The sequence below is a fragment of the Apis dorsata genome, unplaced genomic scaffold (genome assembly GCF_000469605.1).
Source record: "Apis dorsata unplaced genomic scaffold, Apis dorsata 1.3 scaffold_118, whole genome shotgun sequence".
Lineage (NCBI taxonomy): Eukaryota > Metazoa > Arthropoda > Insecta > Hymenoptera > Apidae > Apis > Apis dorsata.
The window spans coordinates 223,053-231,935 of NW_006263412.1; the positions used below are offsets into that span (position 1 = coordinate 223,053).

The 8,883-nt window shown below is 38.7% G+C and overlaps 3 protein-coding genes across 9 annotated transcripts in view; 1 reads left to right on the plus strand and 2 right to left on the minus strand.

The window, feature by feature from the left end:
* Positions 1–6: 6 nt before the first annotated feature.
* The window catches only part of LOC102674913 (mitochondrial cardiolipin hydrolase), a 13,900-nt gene continuing 5,023 nt past the window's right edge, over positions 7–8,883 (plus strand). For 4 of the 6 annotated variants that reach the window (XR_004149984.1, XR_004149985.1, XM_031509054.1 and 1 more), the window contains exons 1-4: positions 7–220; positions 594–846; positions 925–1,109; positions 1,261–1,525. Coding sequence is in view for 4 of the 6 variants with exons in the window: in XM_031509054.1 (XP_031364914.1) it covers positions 596–846; positions 925–1,109; positions 1,261–1,511 (687 nt within the window). In the remaining 2 variants the exon portion in view is untranslated. Of the gene's footprint in view, positions 221–593; positions 847–924; positions 1,110–1,260; positions 1,550–1,588; positions 2,979–8,553; positions 8,755–8,883 lie in introns of those variants that run through there. The other 2 variants (XM_031509057.1, XM_031509056.1) reach the window with 2 other exon arrangements.
* The window catches only part of LOC102675267 (serine/threonine-protein kinase meng-po), a 19,593-nt gene continuing 14,702 nt past the window's right edge, over positions 3,993–8,883 (minus strand). The window contains exons 2-3 of one of the 2 annotated variants that reach the window (XM_006612713.2): positions 7,374–7,514; positions 3,993–5,755 (exon numbers count right to left, since the gene is read on the minus strand). In XM_006612713.2, coding sequence (XP_006612776.1) covers positions 4,592–5,755 — 1,164 coding nt within the window. In that variant the 5' untranslated portion in view covers positions 7,374–7,514 and the 3' untranslated portion in view covers positions 3,993–4,591. Of the gene's footprint in view, positions 5,756–5,923; positions 6,030–7,373; positions 7,515–8,883 lie in introns of those variants that run through there. The other variant, XM_006612714.2, reaches the window with a different exon arrangement.
* The window catches only part of LOC102676906 (neurofilament heavy polypeptide-like), a 3,378-nt gene continuing 2,951 nt past the window's right edge, over positions 8,457–8,883 (minus strand). The window contains exon 5 of the mRNA XM_031509016.1: positions 8,457–8,484. Coding sequence (XP_031364876.1) covers positions 8,457–8,484 — 28 coding nt within the window. The remainder of the gene's footprint in view (positions 8,485–8,883) is intronic.

Sequence of the window (8,883 nt, forward strand, 5' to 3'; positions counted from 1 at the left end):
CATTCATATCAGAGTAAGAAACACTCTTAATATAAAATATCCAGAAAATATCTAGATAGATCTAGTGTGTAAAATTAAACTGTTTTCAATACTGAAAGACAACTTCACAAGTTAAACGTTTCGTAGTGGCGGTAAAGTTAGCTATCTATTGATTCAATTATTTGTTATTTTTAAAGCAAAAATTAGAATTAATTAAAGATCTTAAAAAGTATATGCGCAGGTGTGTTGTATTATGTTTATCATATTAGAGATTTATAATTGCTATTTAATTTGCATTATAATTTGATTCAATTATTTTAGGTTAAATATTTTGGAACACAACATTCGTATTTTTATTAATTGTTATTAATTGTTTTATTTATTTTTAATAGTCTTTTTTCTTTTTATAAAACCATTTTTATTCATTTCTTATGTCCACTATATAGTTTAGAATATCTCGTGATTCATATATACGCCTAAGCCAATAAAAAATATTATCGAAAAAAAAAAATATATATATATATATATACGCATATATACAATTATTATTAAATTTAATATAATTTTCATTGTTATTTCTAATTATATAAATATATTTGAAATTTTTATTCTAGAAATGAAACACAAAATTTTCCTAGTAGGGGGAATAGTTTTTGCGTCGGAAATCATTTGGTATTTGTACAAAAAAGTTCATAACTTATGGATTAAATCTACAAACACTTGCAAAGATTTGAAAACAAACATTTATGAATCGAAACAAGACATTTCAGAGGTGATGTTTTTTACAAAAGAATCTAGTTTTTGTCGAACACATTTAGCTAATAAAGAGATTTGTCTCAAAGACACTTGTTCTGTTCAATATTTGAGGTAATACATATAATCACTTATTAAATTATAAATATTATATGTATGTATTTTTTAACAAACGGTAAATAATATTTATAGAAAGTTAGAAAATTATATAAACCGAGCAAAAAAAAGTTTAGATATTTGTATGTACATGTTAACTTGTCAATTGTTATCAAATGCAATCGTAAACGCACATAAACGGGGAGTACTTGTTCGAATAATAATGGATCGAAGTATGGCTTGCAATGAAGCCGCGCAAACGGCTTTGTTTTATAAGAATGGTATGTGAAAAATGATTATTGTATATTTATTATTATTATTATATATACATTAGATACATTATCCAATAACTTTCAATTCTTTATTATTAACGATTATTAACGATTTTCAATTAATTTTTTTCTTAGAATTTTGAAATTATTTGCGTTTTAGGGGTCACAATTAAATTAGAATATTACGTTGGTTTAATGCATCATAAATTCGCGATTGTGGATAATGATATATTAATCACTGGTAGTACGAATTGGACAATGTCTGCTTTTTTTGGAAATTTCGATCATATAATAGTGACTAATCAACATTCGTTAGTGAAGCCATTCGTCGATGAATTCGACAGGCTATGGAAGACATCTCCAAACTCGGAAGAAAATACAGAATGTTCAGCGCAATTTTCAGTAAAATAACAACTTGTAATTTGGTAAGTAGACGTTTCAGTTTTAAAATCTTTCTTCCGAATAATTTTCAATTCGTATATTTGTCGAATCTTTTCTTCCTGATACTCAACGTTATCGTTCCGAGAGCGCTTCTTTGACGTCAAGAAATCAAAAGGGAGATCGTAAAACATGAAGGCGTGTTAGCGGTAGGGGGCATATAAGTATAATGTATATAAGCACGTGGTACCAGTTAACTCGTGAAATAGCACGATGCAGATTTGTTCGGTACTCTGAAGAGCAATCTACACGATATATCGAGTTCCGACACGATGTGACGCGCGGTTGCTTGCTGTTCTCATCGGCCGATAAAAGTAGAACATTGTCCGTACATATAAATAGGTTAGCCTGTATGAAAATAGACGTCGGGCTGTTGGACCGGAGGATCGATGACGAGATACTCGGCGACGAGCCGTCCGCTGCCTCAACTTTCTTTCTCTTCCTCTCTGTTTCCAAATTCACGGTCTCGGTATTATCGCAATCTTACGCTTATACGTATCCTTTAATATTTTAAAATAATCTTCACATTATTTATTTACATATGAATCGTTACCATTTATATCTAGCGTGACGAAAAGAATATTTATATTTATATCATAGATTCGAGTATATTTTTCTATCGCGATTTTTTTTTTTCATTCTATATTATTATACCTGTATGTATATACGTACGCATGTTTTCACACGAGGTAGATATGTTCGCATGTTGTAGAAGTACGTAACTTGGGAAAGCAAACGATTCAGAATAAACGCGCGATGCGCGGAAATAGTAGCGCGCAAACCCAAAATACCCCATCGTATACGGATAAAAGGCGAATATACGTTAGTAGTAGCAGTAGTAGTAGTAATAGTAGTAGTAATAGTAGAAGTTTGACGTTTCTTAATCTACCTCTTCTTATGTCAATAATAGATACGTAATAATATTTACGAAAATTTTTCTAGCAAAATTATTATTTTATTTATGTCGAAACGAACAGTTTTCGAAATATTCAACGTCAACGATTCCGCGAATCTTTCGCTCTTCTCTAAAATCGCATAATAAATTTTGTGATTTCACTTTAACAGCACGATTACGAATATTCGATGAAATCCATGCACGTTAAACGCACATTTATAAATTCAGATGTCGATGCTCGTAAAAAAGAATATTTTTAATTATTTTTGTTACTCCTATCGAGAAAGAGAATACGTGATTTTACTCGTTTTTAAGAATTGGACGATTAGATATATAGAAAATAAGTCGACAACTCTAGAAAAATAGGTGTCTCGTAGGTCAAGGGTGTGTCAAATCGGACAAGTAGCACGTTCATGATGGCTGCGAAACTCGCGGATTTGGGAAAAGGAAAAAAAAGGTCAAAGGTCAAGTATTCCTCGATGGTCCTTTTAGTTGCTCTCTTTTCCATTTGAGACGCGAGATTGAAGGACAAGAAGAAAGAAAAATGTTTCACGTATTTAAATATGTATATATAGTAGATGTTTCGCTCGTAATTAAAAAACATCGCGGAAATATATCGCAATGTAAATGTAAAGTCAGATATATTTTGATAACTCTTTTTTCCTTGAAGAAAATAAATTCGTTCAACCAGCGAACAGTTTCGTTTGTTGAATCGTTCGAACAATTTTTCCTTCTTTCATTCGCTACAAGAAAGAATAATAAGTTTTATCTAACAATTTTTAAAAAAGAGAGGCTGACTCGAGAGAATACTATCATAGACTGTGTTGCAATTGTATTTATATTTAATGCGTTTATTTCGATATCATTTATATAGAAAACATTGTTTCGCGATAACGGAGGCCCAACGCGTTGTTATTGCATATTTCTTCCCTTCTTGTTTTCCTCTTCCTCGTTTGTAGCAACTTGAATTCTATATAATACAATTTTACTAATTACAAATTTCGCATTACGTAGGGGAAGAATACGCGTCACTGCGCGTGTATAGCCTGCTGTTTCGTGGTAAGGTAGCTCTACCAAATTGTGTACCATCGATCGACTTCTATATGTTCTCTCCTTCTACCGATAAATTGCTAAAAGAATATATGCGCGCTATGTTTATGCATACGCTATATCGCTTAACGACGCTATATACCGAATTAATCTCTATTCGAGTTTTTTTTTTTTTTTTTTTTTTCCAAATTTTTCGCTCCATTTTTCGCCGCGAACGTTTAGAACGTGTTTCCTCTTACGATTGCACGATGGAACGAAATCCTCGATTTCACGCAAGGCCTCGTACAGTGATCTCTACCGGTTACCGTTTCGTTTTTAAACTATTATTATAATTATCGTAATGTAATAAATTATTTAGGAAATCCGCAGTCATTATTGTCTCTATAGTCGACACCGAAAACACCGATTTCGCATTTACGCTCGCATTCGCTCGTCCCAGTCTTAACGAGTTTTCTTTTTTTCTATTTTTTTTCTTTTTTTCTTTTTTTTCTTTTTTCTTTTCTCTTTTTTTATCTATCACATTCGTTTCGCGTTCAGGATCGCCCCGGTTATCTCTCGCATTCATCGCACTCAACTTTTTCGTACAGTCTTTAGGCAATTCTCGTCTCGAGGGTCTTCCACGCAGGAGGAAGCGTACGAAAGATGTTTGTACGCGATAATAAATAACGCACATACATTTGTCGATAATTGGTCCGCTCGTAGAGAAGATTGATGCAGCGAGGGAAATGACGTGGATCATCAGAGAAAGGATCGGAATAGGTGAGAGCGTGAGTCGTGTGGATAATTGGGTGGAGAAGAGATACGTTAATAAAAGACACAAGGAGGGAGGAGAGGAGAATGAGGGGGAATTATCACACATTTTCACGTCCATATCGGTAAAGCGTTCGAATTTGGTATTGGAAAGTGAAAGGCGAGTGAACGACGGCACCTTGTCTCTCTAATGAAGGATCGAAGGTGAATTCGTGGCCGTTCTTTCGAACGTTGGTTTGGCACATAGCGAAGAGGGTGGTGCGTTTCCCTCGCGGGCAGCGTCGAACCCACCGAAACTATACTTTCGTTTCTGACGTTCGCTTCTAAGGCAAGGTTCGCTAGAAGCTTTGACCATCCCTCACATACTCTCTGTCCCGAAACTACCCACGAACGCCGGCTCGGCTATGTTCGAGTCGCACTGCATCACCCACTCCCAGATCCTTTTCGTGACAACCTTCTGATCGATCGTCGTCTCGAGCCCGTAACTGTTGAGAAGCTTCCTCAACTTGTTCTTGTTCTCGTCCACGTTCCGTTGATCATCGAGGATCGTGTCGAGGTACAGCAAACTGTCCGCCCTCCTCGCTACCCCCTCGCTTGCGTCCACCAACGTGGACGTAGCGCTGTGACTGATCTTGTTCACGCACCACGAGTCTTTCAAGTATTTGTTGATTTCGGTCACGTGCGGCCTCTTCTCGGGCTTGTGCTCGAACGTTCTCCTGAAGTATCGCAGCAACCTGGGCGTGAACCGTCTGAACGACGGGGGGACTTTGGTCGTCCGTCTCTTCAGCCACCTTTGGAAGGCCGAGTATTCGGGATCCTGTATGAGGTCCGCGGTTTGCCACGGTGGATTCCCCGTCAGGCACACGAACAGAACGATCCCGAATTGCCAGCAATCGGCGCTCCTCTTGCACGCGTATCTCTCGTTCTTCACTATCTCGTAGATCTCGGGCGGTTGGAAGGGTAGCCAGGTGCACCTGATCTTGTTCACCAGGGTCCCCTCCCGCCTCGTGCACCCGAAATCGCACAGCTTGATTTTCGACATGTCGAGGGCGAACACAAGCACGTTCTCCAACTTGATGTCCCGATGCGCGAGCTGCTTCGAGTGGATGAAGTCGAGCGCGGAGCAAAGCTGGCTGGCGATCCTCTTGCAGGCCTCCTCGCTCAAACCCCCTGCCCTCACGTTCCCGGCAAGGTCCCCGTAAGGGGCGTATTCCTGGGCGAACACGAAACACTTCTCCGCCTTGAACGCGACCGCGTACGAGCACAGGATATTCGGATGCGGGCTTAAGTGATACGAGTAGTGGAACTCGCGGAAAAAGTCCTTCTCCGTGGTCAGCTCTTGGTGGACGGCTTTCAGAACTACCCTCGTTCGTGTGGCTCGATGGGTGGCCAACAACACTTTGGCGAAACTGCCCTCCCCGAGGGTCTTCTCCACTTCGTACTCTTTCGAGAGCTCCAATTCCTCCAAAGGAATCTCCTGCACTCTGTGTATCCCGGATTCCTTCTTCTCGTGAAGTTTCATCTGAAATCAAACCGACCGTTATACCGTTTATTCATCCTCCTTGCTTCCCTCCCTCCCCTTCCCTCTAAAGTTTTTCAAATTCTTCCCTTCTTATCCGCTCGTTTTCTCATGCTCGTCAATCGTTTGATCGTGAAAACTTTTCTTCTTCATCCGGTTTAGCGAACTTACGTAAGCGCCAACTACGACACCGTCGTTCCTGACAAACGGCCGATCAAGCGTGAAACGTGTTTAACACGGTAGTAGTTTTGTATCGCAGAGGGCATCGCTCTCCCTCTTTCTCTCCCTCTCTCTCTCTCTCTCTTTCTCTTCGTTTCCTGCGATTTGTAAGAATCGCCCTTGCCCTTGTACTCGTCCAAACGAATCGGTCAACGATTATTTCCCATCTATCTCCTGTCGTGTCGAACGTTATCTTCGATGCGATTTACGAGGTGAAGATCGAAGATCGGTTAATTCAGATTTTTTTTTTCAATTAAACCGAAGTTAAAAAAGAAAGATGGACGGAGAAGCAAAATTTGGGAGAGAGATCCTCGTCCCCGATAGAGCGTGTAGGCGAAGGACTAAATACAAGGTGGAGAGGCGAGGGGAGAATGGTGGAGGTTGGGCGGGTGAACCCAGGACCTTTTGAGCTGCCTAGATCAATAGCAAGGATTTCGCTGCAGCAACGCGCGTCAAATCGTTCCTTTATCGTTCGTTCTCGTCCCCGATTCCGCTTACGAATTAAAAAACTTCTCACTTTTTGTTTGAGAAGAGGAGGAGGAGGAGAAAGAAGAAGAAGAAGAAGAAAGAGAGAAGGAAAAAAAAAATTCGAGAAGGCGTGTCGTCGTGGCAAAAATTTATTAGCCGTTTCGTTCGATCCAAAGACATTTCTTTTTTTACTTTTTTTTTTTAAACGTCGATTCGCCTCGTGAGAAACAATCGACGTTTAAAACTTTTTTTGGACGCGAGAATTGAATTTTATCGCCTGTCGTAGCTGTCGTTTTTTCCCTCGAGATAATTCTCTCTCTTCCCTGAATTTTATTTTACACGCGCGCACGCGTCTCTATTTTTACGTAAATCTCACTCTTTTTTCGATTCTCGTGAAATTTAACAACCGATTATTTTTCCCTTAATTCCGTTTGCCGGTTCTCGCCGGTTCTCACTCTGACAAAAGTTTCAGTCCCACGTTATATTTAACATTTCTGTTTACCAGGAACTATTTTGACGCGTGTCAGGGATTTAGAGAACCGATATATCCCGTTTCCCTTTATACCTTTGCACGCAACACTTTGAGAGGGAAGAAGGGGTAGAAGGAGGGAAAAGGGCGTCGCGAACGAAATTTCTGTAAACGAGAGGAGAGGGAAAAAAAAAAAAAAAAAAAAAAAAAAAAAAAAAGAAAACGTTCGTAAATTCGCATCGATTGAATCATATCTCTTCTTATTACGTGCTAATTTTTATCTCATAATGCTCACTTCGTTAAATCTTAATTGCATTGCGCACAATCCTTGTCAACAACCGTGTCCATTAATATCGATAATAACGAGCACTCGATTTATTCGAACGTTTGATGAAGTTAGGGTTAATTTGTTGGCACAGCGTGTTAGACAGTGTGATTATTTGTTCTTATCGATGATCGACTTACAACGATTCCGGTAATCCTTGCGAACGAATGAGAAAGGTGTGTCTGCGGGATGACGAATCGACGCACAGAGTTCCAAGTTTCGATTGATTCACCGAGTTTTCAACGTCGTTTTCAACTTTCACAAAAAACGCTCGTCTTCTTCTTCTTCTTTCTCTTCTGTATACGTGTCCCTTGGACGTTCTACATGTTCACATTGTACCGTTCACTGAAACGAATCCGACCGAACGAATACGCAAAAAAAAAAAAAAAACGAAACGATCGATTCGGGTCTCGCCTCGAGCCAATTATCCCCGCGATGGCCTCGACGTCTTCTCGACTTTTCACACAAATTTTTCGATTAATCTGTCAACGATGGTAACGATAAAATCTCTATCCCTCCCTCGATGTCACATTTTCAGTTATGCGCGTATGTCGCGTCTGGAGCCGTCGCGACGCCCTGCGTCGCTTTTATAGACCCGGCCGACACGCGCAGACGTAGATCGGGAAAGGTATGGAACATCGATGCGAGGATCAAACATCCTTGCAATTTTTCGCTTCTTTTTTTTTATCTTTTTTCTTTTTTTCTTCCCCCCTTTCCTTCTTCTCCTCGTTCAAATCAGATAAATCTTGCTCATTCCGAAAAAAAAAAAAAAATTATCAGTCACGGTCGCCGAATTCGAAGTTAATTACGCATATTCGCGAAATATCGCGAGATCAAACATCGGAATTGATACGTTGTTGTCGTTGTTTTATACGAATTTTTTTTTTTTCTTTCTTTCTTTTCGACGATTATCGAACCACGCGCGTGGTTATCTTTGATATCGAAAGCATCGGAAACGAGAGATAGATTAACGATTTTTTAAAATAGGCGAGTAGGAATGGTCCCGCTCTTTCTTGTGTTCAGCACGTGTATATTCGAGTTCGTTGTCTTCGTTACATCGATACTATAATATATGTATATGTATATATATATGTGTGTGTGTACGCATATTATATTGATGAGAAACGATGCTCGTGCGTGAGATCGTGAGACACGCGAACCGATACCCGAATAATATTATGTATATAATATATATTATATATATATATATATATACATATGTATTATCGATGGCCAAATGATATGCATACTCTTGAGGTGGAATTTAATTTAAACCAGAAAGTATTTTTAACATGTATGTCAAGTATACGATGTCCATAGGGATGGATCGTACATACCAGTGCAACGACGGTAATATCAGAGATATAAATAGACAAAAACCGGTACGATAGAAGTAAGTATCTAGGCAGTAAGATGTATAACTTGTTTCGTCTCGATTCATTAGAGTTGTAACGACACAATATCTTTATCGGCGAAATATTTTCACGTCGATCGATCGAGGAATAAAGGATAATAATACGTTTCGTTCGAATTTATTATTATTCGTTGTTGTTGTTTGGTTAAAATTCTTTATTCGTAATATTTATATGCTCGTATATAATTAAGAAATTAAATAATACATTCAACACAAGGATTTAAACGGGGAGGGGG